The following is a 26,747-nucleotide window of genomic DNA, read 5'->3' on the forward strand; positions in this document are numbered from 1 at the left end:
AAATGCTGATAGTAGTGAATTTACTGAATGTATGTGCACATTCTTTATTAATCATATGCCAAATATGCTGAAAACAGCTCCCTTAATGTCTCGTCACATTGACAATTATTAATTAGATAGTCATTATTCACCTAAATTATACACCTTTCAATTAAAAGGTCCGAAAATAAGCAAAAGTATAATAGTTTGCAATGATGATTAATTGTTTGGAGTGTTTCCGGTATGGTTTGTATCAACCAAAAGAGGTACAAGAAAGTGCAACCTGTGAACCGGCATCAGGCACAAGTGTATTCTTTACCGCTGTAATTGTTTTGCAGTCACCATAATGGTGATCAGTGTTCCATTAGCTTGGGATCTTAGACCTTCTGTATTCATATTTAAAATTTTCATCTAGTCAAAAAAAAAAAAAAAACCTTTGTAAAAATGATGTTACCTAGAATATGAAATTGTTTAGTCAACCTATTCTTTGCATGAATGTGAAGATTGTATTTTAGCATTAAGCATGAACATTTACCTATTACTTATCTCAAGATCATAATTGTTAGCAGATGGATCTTTCACAATAGTGAAGCAACTGCTGAGATTCATCTTTGAAAGAAGATGTGACATCATCTTATAAGCATCACCCAATGATGCACAGACATCAATACTTGACACACACAACATGATGTTATATTAACAAAGTTCGGGAGGAACACGTTCAAATTATCTATCCAATCAACACGTCTACCCAATCAGCATGAGAGGAGGCCTATATAGAGCGCTTTACATAGAAGGGGAGAATCTCCTCAACCACCACCAGTGTGCAGCTCCACCTGGATGATGCGACGGCAGCCATACTGCGCCGGAACGCCCAACACACACCAGATTATTGTAGAGGAGACAGAGTGATGAAGCCTATCAGTATATATGGGGATGATGAGGAGGCCATGATGGACAGAGGCCACTGGGCAAATTTGGCCAGGATGCCAGCCCAGGGTTAAACTCCTACTCTTTTTCCAAAGGACATCCTGGGTATTTTAATGACCTCAGAGAGTCAGGACTTCGGTTTAACGTCTCATCCGAAGGACGGATTTATATGTTTTTGGTTATAGATAATAATCAAGACAGGAAACAGTGGACAAGATAAAAGACTAAGAACATGAGACACAATCTAAACAGACGTGACATGATCACTAGCTTTCAGTTTTAACATGGTATTGTTATTGTGCCTCAAATAAATGGAACATTTTACATCTTTCAGTCAGCTCTTTTTTATACAGGCCTACCATTGTCTAAAACTGCATACACTCTGATATAATCATCACTGTCACAGTGACAAAAAAAACCAATATTAATATTTAAAATATAACCATTAAATACGGTCTTTTTGCCAATATTAGCTGAATGTGAAACTGAACGTTTCCTCCCGTCAAACACAAGGTTTCTGTGTTTTGAGAAAGAAGCACAGATCTTTCTTTCAATGACTCTGGCGGTTCCTCACCTTCTCCAGTATCGGTCACGTGACCTCAGTTTCAGAGGATCACTGTTGTGAGTTTCCCTGTTTGAACAAAGAGAACTCTGTGAAGTAGATTGAGGCAATTATACAGACAACACTTCAAGTCATTGGGCTTAATAATGAAGTTATTCATTAGGAAACTGGAAATATGAAAACCTGAAAATATTTAACAGTTTTACAAAAGGGAATTATGTTGACAAATTACAGTATGTCATTATATATTTTTTTATTATGACAAATTCCTTATAATGTACATAATTTGAAAGTACCTTTGGAGAAAGTCTGTTAAATGAATCAGTGTAAATGTAAAATGTAATTGTTAAAAGTGTTCTGATCACCTGCTAGTATGCTCTGTAATGTCTGTAATGGGCTATACAAAACCCTTGTGAAAAAGAAGTACACTTTAGCATTCTTTGAAAAAGAGTGCTCATTACAGAACTAATATACTTAAAAATATACTTAAGTGGATCAAAAAAGATCTTAAGATCAACTAACTGCCTTTAAACTTTAATATATTTTTAGTTAATTGCAAATGGCATGCAATTAAGTTTACACATAAGTACTTGTAAGATGTAATTTCATCATTCTTTCTGTCTTTGAAATTGTTACATGTTAGTTTGTTTTTGGACTCTATTCTTTGTTTATTTTGTTGTTTCCCGCCATTCATTTGTTCCCATGGTAACCCTCCTCATTAGTTCTTTTGGTTCAGCTGTGTGTCAGTTATCTTGTCAATCAGTTCCTCCCTGTCACCTGTGTATTTAAGTCTTATGCTGGGTACACACCAAAAGATAATCGGGCTGATTTTGGGCCGATTTCCCCCCTTCCGACAATCCTAGCTATGTCCCGATTATCTTGATTTAACAGATTATTTTATGAGATTTTCCCTTGGTGTGAGGTGTGTTAAGAGTGTCCGAACCTGCTCGGAAGAATCGTAAATATTAAACATGTTTAATATTTACGATCAGAAATCCTGATGTGTGGGGGGAACCCCGAGGACAAACGCGCGCACGTTCTGGAGATTATCACGTGAAACAAAACAATATCCAATCAGAAAGCGAGATGATGGAAGACACGGTCATTCTCTCTCTCACACACACACACACACACACTTGCAGGAAGCTTAATGTTGAGATTAAGTAGGCCTATTCATAAGTGTAAATTTCGAGGAAACAAGCCTTTGTTTTTCATTTTAAGTGCAGAAATTTTACAATACCTAAACACAATATTGAGTTTGAAAAATAAGAAAGCTGCAAAGTGCGTTTCAATCTGTAAACATTTTCAAATTTTTGTTTAACTTTTAAGTTTGTCACTGTTTATGTATATGTCTTTTTATGTTTGTTTATCGGCTTTACTCTTTGTACCCCCTGACTGTAATTGTCATTCTTAAAATCAATAAAAAAAAAGATTAAAAAAAAAAGAAGAAGCTGAGTGTTAAGGGATCAGTGAGGTTCTATAGAGGGATTAAATAACTTTTTCTAAAGAGACAATAAATCCAATAAAGAATAAATAAAGACAATAAAGATTGAATATATTTCTGTATAAAAGGTTATATATAATGGTAGGAATTTTCTGTGAAAATCATTCCAAACACTATCGCAATTTCTTCCTGCATGTTGTCCGTCATGCTTTTTCTGAAGTCTCGCGAGATTTTGCGAGATTTCCTGTGTTCACAGTCGAGACTCTGGTTGAAAATCTTTTTGTGTGTGGTGTGCTGTCTTTGTCACATCATGGCACACCACACACTAAAGGAGCAAAACGCTTAAATCTAGGATTTTTTGTCCTCATGTTTGTGGTCTGTCACATTTTGAAAATCTTATAAGATGTAAAAAATCTTTTGGTGTGTACCCAGCATTAGTCTTGTACTGTCTAGTTGTCTGTCTTCATCTTTGTTGGATGGTTGTTTTTGAGTTTCTCTTCCTGTTCCTTGTGGGTTTTGATTGAAAGACTATTTCCTGGAATCATCCTTTGTCGTGTGCTTCATTGACACAGCCATTCCGTAACAGAAATATGGTTAGCTTTACTGCCAAAGCATTTATTGTAAAATAAAATCTACTTTTTTATTTGCAATTGTATTTTGTGCCAGTGCTGAGGGAAGGAGATCAGGACGTGACCGTGAGCCAACAGCTTGGATATGTTGTGGGCAAGTGCACTACCATCTGAGCCAACAGCCCAACAGTTTAATGACATTTCTATTGAAACTTGTATGTCATGTATTTAAATACATTTGTAATTACACGTTTGTAATGATGAAGTTAAAATGTAGTACATTTAAAATATATTAACTCTAAATATAATATCAAATAACAGTCAAGTGCTTTATATGTGGAGTATGTTAGTCAACACACAAAAGATTATTAAAACAATGATTTAAAATGTATTTGAAAGTAAAACTTTTAATTTGGCATTATTACAAAGTGCACTTTAAAAAAAAAGGCAATTAGTAGTCTGAAATCTCATGTAAACTAAACTAAACTAAACTAAACTAAACTAAACTAAACTAAACTAAACTAAACTAAACTAAACTAAACTAAAGTTGACTTGGTAATAAGTATTTGATAAAAAAAAAAAGTATTTGGTTTAAATATTTCTGCCTGTGAACTTTAACGTTTGTTATGTTTTGTGTTAAAAAATTATAACCTCTCCAAGTCAAAATTTTCTAGTGACTGGTCACATCTAAATTTTTTAATTGGCCCAAGTGCAATTCTTGTCCATGTCCAATTCAATTAATGACCATGTTTACACGCAAGTTATGGTTAAAGGGATAGTTCACCCAGAAATGAAAATTAGTCCATGCTTTACTCACCCTGAAGTCATCCTATGTGTATATGACCTATGGGTATATAATATGAGTTATATTCAAAAATGTCCTGGCTCTTCCAAAGTTGATAATGGGAGTAAATGGCTGTATGTCTTTGGAAGTCCATCAAAGTGCATCTATTCATGGTAAAAGTGCTCCATACGTCTCCAGGGGGTTCATAAAGGCCTTCTGAAGTGAAGCGATGCGTTCGTGTAAGAAAAATATATATTGAGAATGGACATTAAAATGCACTTTTCAAACTTGGTTGTAATTCAAAGTTTGGTCTTGTTTTAAAGAAAACACTCAGCAGATTATTGCTGAAGTGAAAGCAACTAAAAACATTAAAGTATGACAAAGTTATGGAAGTTTAAATTAACAGTAAATCAAATATACAGTACTTAATAATTTTTCTTTTATATAAAATATATATTTTACAAAATATTTTTTTTGTCTAAAATTACTATAAAATCAAAGCCATATATCTAACCAAGTTGTGTTTCAAATTTGAAGTTGATATCACATAAATGTAAGTTCCCATGAAATTTTGTTTAGGCGTAATACCAAAAATAGCCACCGGGTGACATACCTTCCCTTGAATTTAATTGTATGCATTCTGCAGTAACAAATTAATACATTCCTGTCCAAATATCACTTCTGTCACAAAAGATGGAACCTTGAGACTCAGACCTTTCTGACAATATGTGTTTTGTCAAGATTAAAAAAGGTTTTGATCATAAATTATGAAACATGATGATGCCCAAAAGGGGAGGAGCCAGATATTTTTTTTAGAGTACCGTTTCTATGGTAATGCAACGTCCAATTTCAAAACAGTTTTCACAGGATGAATTCTGAGTTCGTAAGCTTTCAAATGATACCTAATTTATGATAACTACTAAAGTACTAAAACTACTATATTATACTTTTTAGAGGATAATATTATTTTATTATTTTTTATTGACAAATACTAGATTATATGTTTTATCATGAACTTTTATCATGAAAACCAAAGTTTCAATTATTAAAAGTGTGTGACAAACGTCAAAACTCCTGTAATGATGTAGATTTTTTTAAGGTGCACTCTTGTCATAAATTCATCTATTACTGTTCCTACATAATTTGTAACAAAAAAAACAGTGCTAAAATATCTATTTAGGAGTCTTAGACCTTTCCAACGATATATAGTTTGTCATGATTAGATTAGGATTTAATTGTAATATGGTGAAGTAAACATAGGCGCCCCGCTAGCGGTGATGGTGACAGTCAAGGGGTTTAAGCCTTAATTCCACAAAAAGACGTCCACGTGCTTCACAGCTGTTGAATGACCCTGCAGTCAGCATATTTCCAAATTAAAGAAATACTACCGTTTGTTTAATCATGTTAGTAACTCAGCAAGTAATTTATTAAAATCATTAATTCTCATTCATTTCTACACACAGCATGGCATAGTGATTTGCAAAATGTAGACCATTAGACTTTCACAGTGCTTTCAGACATGGAATAATGAAAAACACACTACAGTTAGTATGCTTTCCGCTGTCTGTAGCATAAATAGATGTGCGTGTGTGTGCGTGTGTGTGTTCATAGACATTAGTTTGCCATGTATCTTCACAAATCTTGCTTTTTGTATAGTTCATACACTAATAAGTAGACTGTGCCATCCATATAGCAATTAATTATTAAATTAACATCGGGGGGAAGAACCCCTATTAATGGTATTAACGTTATGAATGTAGGTAATTTTAGCCTGCATGCTGGTCTTAACTGAGCTGACACTGATCCTGTGTTTATAGAAACAGGTGACTTACCCTGGTAAAGTGATATGCTTGATGTATGCGTCATTCATATGAGTCCCTGTTCAATATTTCAAGTTGCCGCAGTTCAAAGCTGCTAAAACTGGATCTCAATCAAGTATTTAATTTAATTACAATTAATGCTGCATGGGCAACGATTAATCGCGAAAGGTTTGTGTTTACATAATATATGTGTGTACTGTGTATAATTATTTTGTATATATAAATACAAACACATGCATGTATATAATGTGTTATTTATATATACAATATTTATGTATGATATAAATTATGTATAAATATGTATACAGTGAATACATGCAAATATTTTTTTTTAATATATACATGCGATTAATAGTTGCCCAGCACTAATTACAATACATCACTCAACAGAATTAATAAAGATGGTTTCTAAGTATTCTGTATCCATTTTTATGCGTTTTTATTTTAATTTTTTTATAATGAAGATAACTTCAGCTAGATAATTAACCTCTGACAAGTGTATTGGTTTAACGACTGCCGTTGTATTCTGTCTCTTACTTGCCACCATCTGCCACCTACACTTGTAAGGTGATCTGTTGATGATTTCATGGTGTGTATTTGGCTTTGTTGCTAACTGGAGGTAACATGGCCCTGTGGCTCGAGTTTCAGGTTTTCTCAAGTCATCATGATTATAAAGGAACAGACACTGAGATGAATTCAAGCATCCATACTACAATATTCAAAATTCATCATGGGTTGATGTATTTATTTATTGTTGTACTGGAACAGAAAGGTACAATGTTAATGCTCCTCATCAACAATACACTATACAGCCGCTTACACAGATTACAAACTTTGGACAAAAATGACCGTGCTCAGATCCTCGGCTGTTCTTTCGGCCTCAATGCTCAAATAGTCACACTCTCACCCATTCCAGCCCTCCTCCCACAGTTCTGGGTCACGATAGCCCACTTAAACGATCCTAGAGCCAGTTTTTAGTTCAGTTTAGTTATTTTAATTTGTCTAATACAAATTGAAGTGGCAGCAAGTGTTTATCAAACAATGATACATGTAAAAGAGTATCTGCTTCTACAGCTTGATGAAAAACATTGTATAAATAATAAAGAAATGCACATTACAATTCGAATCATATAAAGATTACAACATGCAGCATACTCATTAAAACATGGACAATGACAAGTTTAAATTCTCCAACATAGTAAACACACAGTCAACTTGTCTGTGCCAAAAATCTTAGTGCAACTAGTCCTACAAAACTAAAAGAAATGGCCAATAAATAAAAAGTCAGCTTTATACACCTCAGGTAACTGAAAATCATGCTTTGTTGAGAATTCGGTCGAGAGGAACAGTCCGAGTTTACCTTTTCATAGCAATTACCAAAGGTCATTTTCACACGGTCAGCGTTTGAGTTCTTATATTCTGAAGAGCCAAAACCGCACTGACATAGAGACCAAAAACATCAAACAACTTCCTCAGACATGTTCCCCCGTGACATATTTCCACTCTTCTCCAGAAAATATGATGTCCATATATTGAGCTGTTGGTTTCACACATAGTCTCTTCTGTCATACCCTCCTCCACCCGTTGAGCGAGACGCAGGATACGGCATTCGAGACTGGCTGTATTTCTTCTCTTGTGGAGGACAGGAGCAGCAGAGCAAGGAGCCCCCCATGATCAAGAGCACAGATGCTGCCCAGCCGATGTACAGCGCGGCTCCCAGCTCCCGTCTCTGGGCATCGGGCAGCAAAGGGTTGTAGAAGTCCCTGATGATACTGTTGGCAGACCAGGACACAGGAATCAGCTGCATAAGCCCAGCCACGATGAAGAGCACCCCTCCGAAGATCATCACTTTAGCTTTGGACGACTCATCCTCAATGCAGTTGGTGCACTTTGCTCCTCCGATGGACACCAGCACAGCCAGGACGGTCAGAAGGATGGATATCACGGTCAAGGCTCGAGCTGCCTGGAGGTCCTGAGAGAGGGCCAGCATGGATTCATAGACTTTACACTGCATTTGTCCCGTGCTCTGAACCACACAGCTCATCCACATACCATCCCAGATGATCTGAGCCGTCACGATGTTGGAGCCGATGAAGGCTGTGACCCTCCACATGGGAAGAGCACAAGACACGATGGCCAAGAGCCAGCCCAGCACACATGACACCATCCCTATGAGCTCCAGCCCTAAAGACATGATTTCTTAAAGATCTGTGACTGCTGCATGCAATGCCAGAGCGTTCAGGAACCGGGCAAGCAGCTAGAGAAGATACAAGCCTAATTTGAGCTAATGCCTCAGAGCAAATGGAGCGCATCTGTGACAAAACAAGTGTCCTTTATACCCCAGATCAGGTAGAGAGGAGGAGTCTGTTAGGATGAAGACATTACACAGAGGAAGGGCTTAGTCACACCAGAACTAAAACTGCTCTCCATTCTTGGAAAGTATTGTGGGAATTAAGAACAAAACATTTTTTTATTTGCCCATCAATTTTTTTTTTTTTTTAAAGGTAGAGACAAAATGTCCATTTGAAGGGATTCTTTTGAAAAGATGAGCAGATTTTCTGTAATGCAAAGACCTCAATATTTTTAAATGATTGTCATTCGTGAAAAGCTATTGTCATTCATAATAGTAATTCCTTCCGATGGATTTGGTAACATTTGAGTCATTACTAGTGGGTTACCATGATCTTCACTTTAAAATACTGATCCAAATAATCAGTAACTCGGTAACACTTAGTGTGGAGTCTAATTAACAGGAGCAAATTCGGTTACACTTTAGTTTAGAGTCTTAACAAGCGTGTTAAATTTAATATTTTGCTTCTTGTTTACAATTCACTGCATAACCTGCTCCTTCATACTTATCTTACCTACTTTTAACATATACTCCCTCTCAAACTCTTAGATCATCGTCTACACTCTCCTTAGTTCTTCTTCGCATGCGTTTGGCTTCTATGGGATCTTGAGCTTTTAGCTACTCTGCTCCTCATCTGTGGAACTTACTTCCACAGGACATTCACAACAGTGACTCTCTCTTTCAATTTTAAAATCTCATTTGAAAACTTATCTTTTTAGGCAGGTATACTGGTGATATTGTATATGCATCTATTGGTTGTAAAGCTTTTTGGAAAGTTTTGTTGTTGTTGTTGTTGTTGTTGCTTTTTTTTTGCTTAAAGGTACAATATGTAAGAATTTTGTATCAAAATATCCTAAAAACACTTGCACAGTGTTATATATTTCTTTCAATTGTGTGCTTACGTTATCCTAAAAGTTTCCAAGAATTTGTAAATTCAGAGAAAATCACAATTTTAAATAGTGCCCGTCCCTTGTCACTTGTCGTCTGTCAATGACGTAATATCCGTGTTATCCCGGTTTCTGCTTGTACTGCCATACTAACCATGGCGACAGCCGTGGACAACTGCGCAACGTCTAGCGGCACACTGTTGTTGTTTCATTCAAACATCATGGACCATGGCAAGCAGACTTTGGGACAAAAGGAGAAATAAAACGGGGATCAATATCAGCGTGGTGTTTTTGAGATGCTGAGAGCTCCGCGTCTAACTTGGACTTGATTGAGACACTCTTGCATGTAACATTTCTTTATTAGACAGGTGAGCAAATGTACATAAAAGAAATCAATGTTATATAGCTCAACATGAAATGCTAGGGTATGATCAGTATGTTATTCTAGTCTCATACAGCCAACAAACTAACACATAGAATAACATTATAACTTTCAACACACTCAAATGCAGTTTAGTGTGATAGTGTAGACCAAGTGAAACAGTGCTGCATTACCTCACAATTTTAATTTGTTACATAAACTGACCAGTTTAAGTATTAATTCAGCAGGTAGTTCGGTAGAATGAAATGTCCTCATTCCTTTATATCCGCCGGACTTGCATGTGGCGCTGATATCTGTCTTGCTCAGTTGGGGACATTAAATTTAACATTTAATTTAATATTCAACAATAATATTGATCTGCCTGCATTGACACTATTATACAAGAACTGAACTGAGCTGGACGATGACATCACGGTTTACTCCAGAGCTGCTATATATAAATTAACTAAATTAATAATTTTTTTCACTTTTCAATTTTTTATTAATAATATTTTATTAATAAATCCCTTTATCCTACCCAATACCTAAACTTAACAACAACCTTAGTAACTATTCATAAGAAGTAATTATGTCTTTGAGGCAAAAGTTTTTATTAAATAGTTAGTTAATGGTGAGAATTGGACCCTGATCTTGTCAGGGTATTGCAGGTTGAAGACGAGGAGACAGGATTTCAATGCAGCTGGTTTATTCACAAACTCAGATTACAGGAATACTCAGGAACTTAGGAACTTAGGAATTCAGGAACTTCAGAAAACTCTCTTACACAGGCTCAGCGACAATGAAGACAATACAATGACCCAACAAAGACTCAAAGAAAACACAGGGCTAAAATACACTGGGAAACAGATCAGGGAGATAAGACACAGCTGGGGCAAAACTAACGAGATAATAAATGGGGTGATTAACAGGGCACAGGTGAGACAGATGAACTAATGGAACTAATGAAACAAACTAAATCACAGAACTAAACTCAAACAGAGACGTGACAGATCTAAAGTGTGACTAGTAATTATTTTAGAAGTATATACAGTAGTAACACTTGAATCATTACTATCCAAAAACATTACACAAACCTCAAAAGTTTACAATGACTTCAGTCATTACTAGAAAGTTTTCATGCTTTTCACTTTAGAATACGGTTTCAAATAATTAGTAATTAGTAATTCCTTCTGAAGGATTTGGTAATATAAGTCCTTATACTAGTTGGTTATCATGATCTTCACTTTATAATTATTTATACATTATATATTATTCACATTAATTGTGAATATAGTAGTTATAGTATATATATTATAGTTTTATTAGTTCTCCAGGAGATATGAAAAAAAAAGTAGCTAAGAACTATCACATTCGACTCGGCACTATTACTTATTAATTTGTTAATCAGAGTTTCTTGTTAGTTAATACTAGTTACTAGAGTGTTAATATTGCATTACTCATTCGTTCCTGTGAAGTTATTAATTAATGACAGATCAGAATTCTAAAGTGTTACCGGGTTAGGGTTCGTTTTTGGTAAAAAAAGGATGGCTAACTCCGCAATTCTTGGAGACTTTTGTACCTGTCAAAAGTTCAGAAACATGTTTTTGAAAGAAATCTCTTCAAGGCTGCATTTATTTAATCAAAAAACAGTAACATTGTGAAATATTACAAATAAAAATAACTGTTTCATATTTGAATATATTTTAAAATGTAATTTATTCTGGTGATTTTTCAGCATCTTTCCTCCAAGTCTTCAGTGTCACATGATCCTTCAGAAATCATTCTATGATGATTTGCTGCTCAAGAAACATTTCTTCTTATTATTAGCAATGTTGAAAACTGTTTTTGCTGCTTACTATTTTTGTGGAAGCAATGATCCCATTCAAACATTTTTGGTAAGATGTGGTAAAAAAAAGAAGAAAAAAAAGAGAGAACATAATACTTTTATTAATTAAGAATGAATTAAATTGATCAAAAGTGACAGTGAAGACATTTATAATGTTACAAAATATTTCTTTTTAATAAATGCTGTTCTTTTAACTTTCTATTCAAAGAATTCTGAAAGAGGTATCACCATTTCCATAAAGAATGTTAATATCACCGGCAGTTGCAAGGTGGGTAAAAACTAATAGGATCTAATTGCAGCAGTTTTCAGGCTTTATTTTAACAACAAACTCAGGAGAACAAGAACATGAATAACCGTCCAAACGCAACAATAACAGAAACTGAACTAAACTAAACACAGGGCTTACATTTCAAGGTTTGCGTTCTTGAGCCACCAGTAACCATTGTTGTGCAAATGAGCAGGCCAGAGCGCATTAAGGGTTTTCTGTTAGAACGGTGTCATGTTAGCGGCCCCTAAGCCGCGAAGACTAAGACTTCGGGAATAACTTTATTCTAGAGCTGTTGTAAAGCCCGGATTCGGGAACTTCTCTCACTGGAACGGATTCGGGAACTTCTCTCACTGGAGCGGATTCGGGAATTTCTCTCACTGGAGCGGACTCGGGTCTCTGGAACTTCTCTCATTGGAACGGATTCGGGAACTTCTCTCACTGGAACGGATTCGGGTCTCGGGAACTTCTCTCACGGATTCGGGTCTCGGGAACTTCTCTCACTGGAACGGATTCGGGAACTTCTCTCACTGGAACGGATTCGGGTCTCGGGAACTTCTCTCACTGGAATCGGGAACTTCTCTCACTGGAACAGATTCGGGTCTCGGGAACTTCTCTCACTGGAACGGATTCGGGTCTCGGGAACTTCTCTCACTGGAACGGATTCGGGAACTTCTCTCACTGGAACAGATTCGGGTCTCGGGAACTTCTCTCACTGGAACGGATTCGGGTCTCGGGAACTTCTCTCACTGGAACGGATTCGGGAACTTCTCTCACTGGAACGGACTCGGGAACTTCTCTCACTGGAACGGACTCGGGAACTTCTCTCACTGGAACGGATTCGGGAACTTCTCTCACTGGAGCGGACTCGGGTCTCGGGAACTTCTCTCACTGGAACGGACTCGGGAACTTCTCTCACTGGAACGGACTCGGGAACTTCTCTCACTGGAACGGATTCGGGAACTTCTCTCACTGGAGCGGACTCGGGTCTCGGGAACTTCTCTCACTGGAACGGACTCGGGAACTTCTCTCACTGGAATGGATTCGGGAACTTCTCTCACTGGAACGGATTCGGGAACTTCTCTCACTGGAACGGATTCGGGAACTTCTCTCACTGGAGCGGACTCGGGTCTCTGGAACTTCTCTCACTGGAACGGACTCGGGAACTTCTCTCACTGGAACGGACTTGGGAACTTCTCTCACTGGAGCGGACTCGAGAACTTCTCTCACTGGAACGGACTCGGGAACTTCTCTCACTGGAACAGACTCGGGAACTTCTCTCACTGGAGCAGACTCGGGAACTTCTCTCACTGGAGCGGACTCGGGAACTTCTCTCACTGGAATGGACTCGGGAACTTCTCTCACTGGAACGGACTTTGGAATTTTTGTCATTGGACCGGTGGCTGGCATGCTGGTTTTCTCCTTGCTCTCACCGATGGTAAATGGGGTTACAGAAGAGTACCCAGTCCACATACTCCCTAAATGTCCCTCAAGGGCCGTCTCCGGATTGAGGCCTGCCCTGAAAAACACACACAGCCTGGCGTCATCGTTATGGACAAGATGTTGCAGATCAAGGCACATATATTGATACACTGTGTGTCTCTCTCACTGGTTCCCCTACGAGAGGAGGATAATTTTTACTGCAGCTAGATCCATTTTTTAAGGTCTGTTATTATGTCACCGATTGCAAGGAAAATAAAAACAGGATCCAATTGCAGCAGTTTTCAGGCTTTATTTTAATAACGAACTCAGGAGAACAAGAACATGAAACAGAACAACTGTCCAAACGCAACAATAACAGACAACTGAACTAAACTAAAAACAGGGCTAAAATACTCAAGGACTAATCAAAGGAATGAGATGAATTAACAAGACAACAGGTGAAGAGGATAAATCAATAAGACACACTGGAAAACTGGGTCAAATTAACATGCAACAGGCAAACATGAACTGAGCACAATGAAAACTCATTCAAAACTCAGACATGAACAGAAAAACACAAAACGTGATATTTAAGCAGCAAAAAAAAAAAAAAAAAACCTTTTGACAGGTACTGTATATAGTGCAAAACCCAAAAATACAAAGTGCCAAAGAATTTTTGAAATTATTAATATACATTTAAGCAAAAAAAAAAAAACATACACACACACACACACACACACACACACAAAAGGTATCTTCAATATACTCACTTTAGATCTTAGTTCTCATGGCACAGTAGTTGCATGCTCATGTTGACTTGGTTTACAAGAAAAGATTTTGAGTCCGGCCTCCCGGAAATGACCCACTCAATATTTCTGTAAACTTTAAAATACACATAAACATTCATTTTTCATCTGTATTATATAAATCCCATATAAAAATGCTAAACACATAAGGCACAATATCAGAAATGACTAATCCTTTCCCTCTCTTTGCCAGTCCAGTCTACAAACAACACAAACAGTTTTGACAGACTTTTAGCAGTGAAACTGTTACGTAACGTAGACTTGGACAAGAAGATGGAGTTAATGGAAAGTTTTATTCACAGCCTTGAGCAAACTCACAAACTGGTGAGTATACAATTCAATAAAGACTTTGGAGGAATGATAACTTTATTTCCCTTTTGTTACAGGTACAGGAGATCGTGGATGTGAAGATAAATGAGAGGTGCAGCGGTGAGTATTCTGGTAATCCTTGTTTCCTCAGGGGGGCAGACAGAAGAGACTGGAGACATGCTTGAGATAGACGCCAGAGATAAGATAAGTAGTCCACTACATATAAACGAGGCTAGACAATCAGGGGAGATGAGGTGTGTGCTTTTATGTGGTGCTGATGATGATGGTGATGATGGTGATGAGTAACAGGTGCAGGTGATTATCTAAAGAGTGCAGATGAGAGCCAGGGAGGATTATTTGAACTGTTGTGCAGAAGTGACAGGTGAAATGCTGACAGAAACCCAATGCTTAAATACCCAGTTCCTGAAATAGTCTAATTCATTATGCTGAATTACCTACTTTTCAGAAATTACTCGGTTATGTATTCATCTACATAAATCAGCACCAAGACTCCGATGAGGCATACACCTCAGTTGGACTGGCTCTGCACACAATTGCCACAAAGGCCATGTTTAGACTGCCAACAAAAATCAGATTGTTTTGGCATATCCAGATTTTATCCAGAACACAATGCAGTCCAGTTCAAAGTCTAGACAACAAAAAACACATGAAATCAAATTTTCTAATTTAATTCAAACCACATTTGAAGGTGGTTCATTTAGGTGGTGACTACAGCACAGGATATCTCATACAATATATATAATGTGAATTAAATCCTTGCAATGCTGAAAAAATAAATATTTCATTTCTCAAAAGCATCGTGAGCTAAGTTGATCGCATTGGTGGCAAAAGCTCTTCAATCTACTTAGCTCAGGATGCTAAATGCAGCCCTGGACAGTGGATCTGTAGTTCCCAATAATGCTTTGCAAGGGACTGCATTAGGAGAGTAAATGTAGGGATTAAGTGTTATTTTATGTGTTTTTCAGTAAAGAGAAAGATGTTGGTAGTTTATATTAATGTTTAATGTTCAGTTGGACATTTTGGGCCCAATCTTGCACCCAGCGCAATTGACTTTGAACACCGACGCATGTATCATTCCTATTTTGCACCCGACACACAGCGGACTTTTCCCTCCACAGACGCACGTCGGTTAACTAAGAAATACACTTGCGCTCCCCGGGGCGGTTCAGCGCAAAGAGGAGGCGTGTTCCGGCGCAAACGTTCCCTCATGCTATTTTGCAGGTTTAGAAAACAATTGCGCCACTGACCGGAAAAAAAACAGTTTAAAGTCAGTGGCGCGTTGCGCATGTTATTATATGCTATTTTAAGGGCGCATGCTTGGCCTTAATCAATGTAGTGTGTGCACAACGCGCATACACTTTGATTATCTCATCTACACACAGACGCAGCAGTTATCATTTTTGCAAATCATACATTATTACGATAGATAGATAGATAAATAGATAGATAGATAGATAGATAGATAGATAGACATTTTATTATAAAAGCATACATCTAGCTTACACATTTACCCAAATTATCATACGCCTGTTTAACCGAAGTTAATTTGGGTGTGTTTCTCCATCCCCAACGTCCCTGACGAGAACGTCGGTCTCCTCAGCCTTGAACCGCTCCTGTCGTGCGCCTGGCAAATCCGCCGTTATAATAGGAATCTGCTTTAGAACAAGCGCGCCTGCTCTTAAAGGGAATGTGAGATGTCGCTCTGATTGGTTTATTTCACGTTACGCCCAAACCACACCTATGAATAATGAAGCTACTTCAGACCAACCCCTTTTAGATTTGCGCCAGGCGCAAGAGTCATTTATCCCGCCGGGAAAATAGCAACAGCGCCAAGACCCGCCCACAAAGTTACTTGCGCTTTGCGCTTTGACACTTGCGTTTCAGATCGTTAAAATAGGGCCCTTAGAGTTGTTTCTGTTATTGAATTTTGTGGTTACCATTGTGCTTGTGCTCAGGCTGTAGGCACTCAGAGTTTTATGTTCAGTTCTGACAACCTTTCTTTACTTAAAGGTTTATTGTATATTATACGTTTTGCAGAATGATAAACAATACTGTTGACCCAAAAATCCAGTTATATTTACTGACAGTTATGCTTCAGTTAAACCTTGTTTTTCAGGCTGGTTGAATTCAGTTATAATCAGTAATCTTAAACCATTCATTTCATTTCTACTAACCCAGTCGTTGTAGATGTTACCACATGAAGTAACGTTTCTAAGTTGAACTGACAATTTTTTTTTCCAGTGTAGACTAATTCTTGTGATCTAAAAAGTGTTGTACATTATTTGTATTATATTACATATTGCAAGTCGCAGCAGCAATGGTTATGCCCAGCAACATATTTCTGCTTAAAATGACATTGGCAGTTTGTGGCAATTTTATTTATTAAAGTGTAAAGATATCGATGGGGCAGTCTGACCATCGAATTTTGTTCGACACTAGTTAGGATCTTTCTTTCAAAAATGTAATTCTCTCTCAGTGATTTTGGTTTTATTCATGGTCCATGGATAACATGTGATGTATGTGAGATGCTGCTGTAAGCAATTTTGTGATACCTTTTTCATTTTACACAAGATTTTGTGTGTGCCCAAGGTTTATGAATGTAATTTTTTGCATACATTAAGCAACCCTTTCAGCAAGTCACTGATTGTTTACAGACAGAAGTTTGTGCGTAAGTTCTTGCTTAGTTGGGAACACTTAATATTCAACAGTATTATTGATCTGACTGCACTGACGCTGCTGTACGAGATGGACGATGACATTTATTTGCAGGACTGCTTTATAGATGAAATGAACTTATTTAATAATCGTTCTTGTTATCACTGTAAATCTGCTTTGAAACAATCTGTATTGTATAAAGCACTATATAAATAAAGGTGACTTGACAAATGTTACACTGTAAAAAATTAAACCGTGATTTTTACGGTAAAAAACCGGCAGCTGTGGTTGCCAGAACTTTTACCGTCAAAAATACAGTAGCAACGTTATTGGTTTTACAGACTTAACTTAAAATTTACAGTAATAAACCGTATTTTATTATCTGATATAATGTGAATTTACCATCCTATTGAACTATTAATATCTGTTTTGTACCATTGTAATACACTCATAACCACCAATCACAGCAGTGATGAGAGTCACATGATCAATCAAAGCTCATCACAAGCAGCTCTTCCACAAGAAAGTTAATACTAATTTATAAAAGCTGCATAGTGTCATTCACACAAACATTAAACACCATCATGGTAACACATGAAATTTAAAAAATGCAATAAACATTAATTTACCAATATTAAATGTAACATAAAACCCTAATGTACATAACTGATTAGAAAAAATGGAAAAAAAAAACTATGAAGAAACAGTTATTTCAACAAAAATACATCAAATGTGAAGTGTCACACAGGGAATTGTGGGAATGCCAATTTACGGTTTTTCACTGTAAATTATACAATGAGTTGTTCTTTTTCACTTTCAAAAACTGTAAATTTAACGGTATTTTACAGCAAAATTACATTTAATGTACCGTTAGATCTATCACAGTTATTTACCGTATATAGTACGGAAACTTTCTGTTAACCAATTAACAGTTTTTTACTGTAGCATTTTTACAGTCTTTTACCGTTAAAATTACGATAATTTTTTACAGTGTAGATATACTGTAGAAAAATTGTGGATAATAAGGGATTAGAACTTCAACATATATATTGATTTTTGTGTAAATTGATTACTTGCTCCTGTGGATTGAAGATGAAGAACACCAGCAAGGTCGCATTGATGTTTCTGTAATCTGTGGAACTATCATTGCAGAATGTTTTAAAGGTGTGATCTCTTGCTAAACCAACGCAGAGCTTTTGAATTATGCTGCCAGGTAACACTAAAATACATCCTTATCTTTGTTAAACTAGGTTAAATTTTGTTAAACAAAGGTAACATGAGTTACCTCAAAAAGGTAACCATCTTTCTGTATCTCTGCTTCTCTGTGTTTTCAGCATTTAAACAGAGTGAAATAGTTTGTGCATGGTGTTTTTAAAGGAGAACAAGATCATGTTTTTCAAAATAATTTCAAAACAAGAAAAATAAAATTCTATTCAAACTGTCCAAGCATCAACAATTCAAATCACATGAGAAATATTTTGGAAAGTTGCCGTAAATCCTCACATTCTTGAGGCAGACCAATGCCCTGGTGTTATTGAGTGCCCTACACTCAATGGGCACTTTATTAGGCACATCTTTCTGATACTGGGTATCAGCCTGAATTATAATTTTTTGGGGGCATGGATTCAACAAGGCACTGGAAAGATTCCTTACATTCTGGACTATGATAAACATCACACAATTACTGCAGATTTTTTTTTGACTACACATGCAAAAAAACTTTCCAAAATAACAACAAAAGCACAAGGAAAGGGAACATAAACTATTGTAATGGGGTGAATTAGGATGCAATTCATAACATTACACTGTGAATGTATGTTATGTTCATTTGCTGTATAATATGTCAATGAAGATTCAGGGAGCAAAAACCTTTTTAAAAAACTTGTTCTGAACTAATGGTTGCAAATATGCCTTTGCATTTGTTATGTGAAGTGTTTGGTTCAGAAGGACAGTGGTTTCTCAGTTGGTCAATGAAGCGGCCATGAGACCTCACCTCACCACTGGCTCTGATATTTAAAAAAAAAAAAGACATTTACTAATGCAGGAAAGACGCATGCACATCTACACTGAAAAAAATGTGGAGTGACATTTACTTAAAAAAAGCTAGGCAACTTTTTCCACACAGAAAGTGCTTGTAATCTTTACTCGGGCTATTTCAATTAGTAATTAATTGTAAAAGTAATTAAATTGAAAAAATTATAATTGAGTAATAATTAATCAAATTAATTCCTTAAAAGTTAACCATTTAAAATGAGTACAATTTACAAAATATCTTTTATTGCCAACATTGAAGACACCTGGTGTTAACAAGCAGAATCACTGAAGGAGAAAACCATAATTAAAGTCACCATTGTGGAGATCAGTGTGTGTTTTAGTTGTGCTCTTGACCCTTAAATTATTAACTTTAAGTTTTGTTTGGCTGCTGTACATGAGTTATAACAGCCAGATGAACAAATTGAAAAGGTGATCTGATGGTGTTGGTTGTGTTTTAACATAATCATTATTTCACAATCATTTGACCTGAATCATTAAACTCATATAGAGTCCAATTTATGAGTTAGGTGAACTATATTAATTATAGCAGCATGATATTTTTAGCCTGTTCAATGCAATCCAAATGATCAAATCAATAATAAAAAAAAATTATATATATATATATACACTTTTTTTAGACACACACACAGACACACACAGACACAGACACAGACACAGAGACACACACACAGACACACACAGACACAGACACAGACACAGAGAGACACACAGACACAGACACAGACACACACACACACACACACACACACACACAGACACACACACACACACACACACACACACACACACACACACACACACACACACACACACACACACACACACACACACACACACACACACACACACACACACACACACACACACACACACACACACACACACACACACACACACACACACACACACACACACACACACACACACACACACACACACACACACACACACACACACACACACACACATCAAGATTTTGCATATGAATCTCAGCAATGGTGACAAACAGATCACCTCTGATCATAAGCTCATTATTTATTCATGCAGCAATGCATGATGGGAGCCATGAATGAGTTTTGATTGGTGGCACCCAGAATGCACTGCAACATGCTTTATAAATGTCACCATTGTTGAGATTCACAGGCTGATTATTGATGTCTGTTTGTCTCTTTTTTTTGTATAAGAGAAACTTTATGGAAATTATTTTTGTTTACATTGTAAAAGTTACAAATATTCTGCCGTACAAGGCCAGTGCTGCTATAATTAATATAGTTAATCTAACTAAATTGGACTCTATATGAGTTCAGTGATTCAGGTCTAATTCTTGTGAAATAATGATTATGTTAAAACACAACCAACACCATCAGATCACCTTTGTTCATCTGGCTGTTATAACTTATGTACAGCAGCCAAACGAAACTTAAAGTTAATAATTCAAGGGTAAAGAGCCCAACTAAAACACACACTGATCTCCACAATGGTGACTTTAATTATGGTTTTCTCCTTCAGTGATTCTGCTTGTTAACACCAGGTGTCTTCAATGTTGGCAATAAAAGATATTTTGTAAATTTTACTCATTTTAAATGGTTAACTTTTAAGGAATTAATTTGATTAATTATTACTCAATTATGATTTGTTCAATTTGATTACTTTTACAATTAATTACTAATTGAAATAGCCAGAGTAAAGATTACAAGCACTTTCTGTGTGGAAAAAGTTGCCTAGCTTTTTTTAAGTAAATGTCACTCCACATTTTTTTCAGTGTACCAACTTCCTCTGATTCTACAGTGAAATGAGGCCAACAGCTGGAAATTGACTGAAAAATCTGCCTTTTCTTCTATAACTTCAGACGTCTCTCATTAACAAGGCATTTTCATCCACAGAAGTGGAGCTCACTGTACATGGTTTGTTTGTTAGTTGTTAGTTCACAGACTACTGTGCTTGACAATTCCAGGAAATAATCACCTACAATCAATTCACTTGAATAATATTCTATTTCTAAATCTGATGTTTGGTTTTAACAACATCTGAACATCTTGACAATAGCTTGTTCCCTCAATCAATATTCCTTATATATTAAACGCCATATAGTCCAAAATTAGATTTTCAAAAGGTGCAACTATCTTTTCATTTTTACAGATTTTTAGACGTCGACGTAATTATTGTGCACCAGAGAGGACTCTAAATGTTTGTTCCGTTTGTCATGTTTGATATGATATTATAATAATTAATATATGATAAATTAATTAAAAAACAACACATTTGAATAACTGAATTTATTTTGTTAGTGTCAAGAAACATTCTTTTGCAAGAAGTGTAGCATATGATCAGAGAACATCAGACCACGAAGCACTTATAAAGTGACATAACATAACAGCATTCAATGATTAGACAAATATATAACCTATAGGAAATAACTGAATATATAAATCATCCACACAATAATATTTCCAGTTATCAAGTGAAAGACAAAGAGGCATGCATTTCTTTTAAAACTTGTCAGTCCTCTTTGCATTCGATGATCACTGGCAAGTCTATATAGGTTGCACACCATAAATCAGAGTGCACAAATATAGGGAATAAAACTGTTTCCTTGGAATTCGGACAGCACTACAAAATGGCTGATGCATATAGTGGGAAATAGGGAACAAATATGGATGCAGAACATGTCTGTTTGCTTTCATGCAGTTGCTGCCTTATGATGACTAATTTGAAATTTGCTTTGACAAACAAGTGTAGAGGCATGCCTTTAAGTGTTTAAATATTGACATGTCAAGCTCTGTCTTATACTTTATGGATGGCATAATACTCAACTGTGGACTCTTAATGTTAGAATCCTTGATCTTTAAGCTGCATAGATGTTCTCAAAAGGTCCATTATTAAATGTACAAAGCACAAAGAGATTTTTGTTACATTCCATGACCCAGCGCCTCATCTTCATCCCTGAAACAGGCCCATTGTCTGGGAATCGCTTGAACAGTTAGATTAGGGCCCTGACAAAGACAAGATTCTTGTGCAGAGAGCGATTAGATCTTGAAAACAGGTGAATAACAAGGTAGTGACAGCCGATTCAACTCATCACCTCATTATTGAGGCTATGAAAGGTTCTGTAACTGTCTGTTTCATACTAGACAACTCAACAAAGATGGCACAGTAAGTTTGTTCAGTGCATTTAAGTTAGAACCAGAAAAACTAAACAAAACAAAACATGGAATATAGCAAAAAAAATCATTTATAATTTTAACAACTATATTTTTATGTTTTTATTGGTTAATAAAAAACACCCTGCAGCAAACAACAGAGTGGCACACTTAGAAAATAAGTCTTAAGAGAACGTGAGCTCATACATCATGTAAACACATGTACTGAAATGTTTGAAAAAAATATATTGAAACACTGAAGAGAATTTTTAATTATTAGTAAAGACACAATACTAATAATTACAACATCATTATCAATTTACACGCACGGTTATGAACATATATATATATATATATATATAGATGTGCTCATTAGTAATAATGTAATACTTGCAATTCTTCAAAACTGGTTGAATAAACTGGGTAACACCACCAAAACAAAAGAGAGCACAGCAAATTAGGAAATACATTTGAATGGCAAACCAACAGAACTCACTGCACATTGTCTCGTACTGTGTCATCACATTTTCTGTTAAAAAAAAAAAAGAGTACATTTGTTCACACATAATTCTGTTTGTCAAAGCCACTGGGTGGTACAGAACGTGCAACGGAGTAAACCATCCTGCTGGGCGGACCGTACCTATTCTCCTCCTGTGGGGGGCAGCTGCAGCAGAGAAGGCCCCCGCCGAGCAGCAGAAGGGCACTAGACGCCCATCCCAGGTAAAGAGACGCACCTATCTCCCTTTTCTGTGCCTCAATGATTATGGGATTGTAGAAGGCTCTGATGATACTGTGAGCAGACCAACACACAGGGATCAAGTGCATGACCGCAGCACAGATGAAGGTGACTCCAGCGCCGATCATAACTCTGGCTTTGGCACGCTCCTCATCTAGGCATTTAGTGCACTTGGCCCCCAAAATAGAGAGCAGGAGCGCCAGTACTCCCGTCACGATGGCAATCACACACAGCGCCCGGGCCGCCTGCAGGTCTGAGCTGAGAGCCAGCATTGAGTCGTAGACCTTGCACTGCATCTGGCCAGTGCTCTGCACCACACAGCTCATCCAGATTCCTTCCCATATGGTCTGCGCCGTTACAATGTTCACCCCGATGAAAGCCGTGACCCTCCACATGGGTAAAGCGCAAGACACAATGCCCACAATCCAACCTAACACAGCCAGGGTGACCCCTAGTATCTCTAACCCCAGAGCTGCCATTCTGATCACTTAGGCTGGAAGAACGTGCTAGGATATAAACTCACAGGTTGCATTCGCTAAGGAAAGGCTCTCAGCACAATGAAGGCTTTATAATGGCAACGGTGAGGAAGGTGGAGTTATGTTGGAAAAAGTCTCGGGGGATTGGCTTAACTTTGCTGGTTTTTGAGTGAGCTTAACCTTGGCTAGGAAACGAGTTTGTTTAATGATTTAGCTCTCTTCATCTGGTATTTCCCACTCCGAGACCAAATAGAGGATAGATAACAAAAGCCCAGCGGGGACTGGTTAAAGGATAACCGACAAGACCACACTTCTGAACAAAAATTCCAACGGTATGAGATTAGAATGCATGCTTGAAACGTGTAAGCAAGTATACCACAAGCATAAGGTTTCATCATTTTGTTTGGATACTCTGAGCAGAGATTCGTTTGAAATTGATCATTCAACTTAGGGAGCTGATTCTTCAGGATTCACTTGAGAAGGAGCAATAAGGTCCATGCATGAGAGCATGTCTTTAGCTGCTATCAGCTCCACAAGGCCACACAATAACAGAGTCAATCTAATCTAAACAGCATCACAAATAGGCATATTCAGCTCTCTCTCTCTCTCACACACATTATACACACACTCACACTCTAATCAGTCATGCATAGGTATGCAAAGTCTTGTGACCTTGCTTTAACCTTTGCAGTGGTTATTTATTTAGGAGCATGTTACTAAGGAACAAGTGGAATGGGCATCTTTTCTGTGTGCAAAAGTACATTCAATTCTATTGCTCAAGTGTGCGCTAAAATTGCTGTTTTGTTGCATGAAACAATAATTCATTCAGACACATTTGTTTTATATCATCTGTCAATATTTCAACTTAAATGAGCAGTAAACAAAATACCGTTACAGTACCTCGAATGATAATATTTAATGAGCTGCAAAAGAAGGTTAGCATAATAACCCACTAAAGCTTTACATATTTTCCTAACTACCGAACACTAGAGTAAAAAGAGTAATTATCTAGGCATCCTCTGAGCAATAAGGCAGGTGCGTTTATCTTTCCATGGTAGTCTCAGTTACGCTCTCCTGACTAAAGAATCAGGCACAAAGAGGTTTAGAGATTTACCAGAACAACGAGCGCATTGTCTCCATTCACAACTGCGAGAGTATCATTTATAGTTGTGGTAGACCTTTAAGAGTAGGATTGATTTCAAATGATGATAAAGTGCACTCTTTGCTTCATTCTAGTTTTGGAGTTTTCCAAGTACTTTGTTCCCATAGTTCCTCCATGATTTATTGTTATAAACTTTGATAGACTTTGAGGGGAAAAGGTGAATAAGTCGAAAACAACATGTATTGATGTTTTCCTTCAAATAAATTCATTACTTTCAGATGTACACTTTTAGTTTGTAATCCACCAATATAGGCTATATGTCTTTTTTGTTTTGGATAAAATCTAGCATTTAGCGATTTCACTTTATTTTGATGGTCCCTTTAACACATTCTGTTGACTATAAGTAACATTGCACCTTCATGTACTCTCATTAGAGTGTTAGTAGAGTATTAGTAGACTGCAGGGTTAGGGATAGAATAAATTGACATGTAGTTGCAATGTTACTTATAGTCAGTATAATGTCTGTTGGAGGACCATCACAACAAAGAGTTAGCAGATATTAAGCAGACAGCCTACTAATACCCATTTAGCAAAATTGGCAAAATACTTATTAATAAACAGACCAATGTCTGTTTCAATAAAATCATGTTCATTGATCATTTAATTAATCTTGCAGTTTGAATGGAAAAGCATCTATCATAATCATTTCAGTGAGTCAAAGAGCTACTGATTATTCACCTATTAGCGTCTGGGTAAAAAGACCAAATTTCAATTAAACTTAGTTCTTGCAACATTAATGAATACATTCAAATGAAGACAAAAACAATACTAATTTTCTATCTGCCATGTTGGTATTCAAGATTCAGCATCAATCGTTAATTTGTTGTTGACATTTGAATGCTTGTCATTTAGCAGACTTGTTGGCTTTTCTCTCAAGGAGGTCCTTCATGTGCAAAGATTCAGAGCCCTCAAACATAGTCTCTCCTGTCATATCCATTCACAGAGAGGGATTTGACCCCTGAGTAGTCCACTCTTGTCGGCACGGCATTGTTCTGTGCTTTTGAGGAGCAGGAACAAGACAAAATGGCTCCACCTAGGATCAGCAGGCAGGAGGCACCCCATCCGAAGTACAGCGAGTTCCCAAACTCCCTCTTTTGCGTCTCCTCTAGAAGCGGGTTGTGAAAATCCATGACGATGCCGTTAGCTGTCCAACAGACGGCCACTAACAGCAGCAGCCCACAGGTTATGAACGTGCCCCCAGCTGCCATCATGATGCGTGGCTTGCTGGCTGCATCTGAGGTGCAGTTGGTGCACTTTGCCCCAGCCACTGCCAGAGCCATGCCCACCACCCCGAGCAGAGTGCTTACGACGGTGAGAGCGCGGCCAGCCTGCAGCTCGTCCGGAAGCCCCAGCATGGAGTCGTACACTCGGCAGTGCATCTGTCCTGTGCTTTGCACCACGCAGCTCATCCACAAACCTTCCCACACTATCTGTGTGATGACAATGTTCTGGCCTATGTACGCCGCTACTCTCCACATGGGCAAACAGCAGGCGACCATCACGCCGAGCCACCCCGCCACAGTCAGGATCATCCCCAGGATCTCCAGGCCGGCTGAAGCCATTGTGCTTCTCTGCTATGTGCAGTTTCACAGACCGTGGTGCTCGGTATCCAGGATCAAGCGCTGAAAATTAGCTCTGATATTAGAGCTGTCCTCAGACTTGAAGACTTGCTTAAATGAAGAAACGGTGAAAGAGAGAGAGAGAGAGAGAGAGAGAGAGAGAGAGAGAGAGAGAGAGAGGGAGAGAGAGAGGGAGAGAGAGATATAAAGTTTCTACCTTCTTTATACTGCTAAGAGAAGATGGAAGGTGGAGTCTTAGACGGCATCATGTTTTGTGTGGTGCAAGAGAGACTGAGACTTTTTTAAGCACTTTTCTTGTAACAGGGTGGAATTATTCAAATGATCCTCTCAAATGCTTCATATCTGGATTGTTAAATATTTTTATTCCTATTATGTAATTCTTTAATCTTTAATGACATAGGAAAATAGGGAAAAATAGAAGAATAGCACCATGTATCATACATGTCGTTAGTGAAAAAAGTGTTTGAAATGCATTCAGTTAAAGGCATAAGAAAGAAGTATTGTATTAATAATATTTCAAGGTTATTAGGAATAAATTAGAAAATTAGAAATACCCATACACCTGCCCATCACAGATTTTTTTGTTGT

The 26,747-nt window shown here is 37.2% G+C and overlaps 3 protein-coding genes across 3 annotated transcripts; all 3 read right to left on the reverse strand.

The window, feature by feature from the left end:
• Positions 1 to 7,576: 7,576 nt before the first annotated feature.
• On the reverse strand, positions 7,577 to 8,329 carry LOC311296450 (claudin-3-like). Its single transcript, XM_084418245.1, has one exon. The coding sequence runs from the start codon at positions 8,280 to 8,282 to the stop codon at positions 7,635 to 7,637; it is 648 nt and encodes a 215-aa protein (XP_084274371.1). The 5' UTR covers positions 8,283 to 8,329; the 3' UTR covers positions 7,577 to 7,634.
• A 13,039-nt stretch (positions 8,330 to 21,368) lies between these two features.
• Positions 21,369 to 23,464, reverse strand: LOC311296448 (claudin-6-like). Its single transcript, XM_084418243.1, has 2 exons — positions 22,846 to 23,464; positions 21,369 to 22,734 (listed from the first exon to the last, which is right to left on the reverse strand). The coding sequence occupies exons 1-2, from the start codon at positions 23,418 to 23,420 to the stop codon at positions 22,698 to 22,700; spliced, it is 612 nt and encodes a 203-aa protein (XP_084274369.1). The 5' UTR covers positions 23,421 to 23,464; the 3' UTR covers positions 21,369 to 22,697.
• A 1,731-nt stretch (positions 23,465 to 25,195) lies between these two features.
• LOC311296449 (claudin-9) lies at positions 25,196 to 26,141 on the reverse strand (the record flags this gene model as incomplete). Its single annotated transcript, XM_084418244.1, has 1 exon — positions 25,196 to 26,141. One exon carries the CDS (start codon positions 26,139 to 26,141, stop codon positions 25,488 to 25,490), a length of 654 nt encoding a protein of 217 aa, XP_084274370.1. The 3' UTR covers positions 25,196 to 25,487.
• Positions 26,142 to 26,747: the final 606 nt, after the last annotated feature.

This window comes from Rutilus rutilus (assembly GCF_951802725.1).
Source record: "Rutilus rutilus genome assembly, chromosome: 9".
Classification (NCBI taxonomy): domain Eukaryota; kingdom Metazoa; phylum Chordata; class Actinopteri; order Cypriniformes; family Leuciscidae; genus Rutilus; species Rutilus rutilus.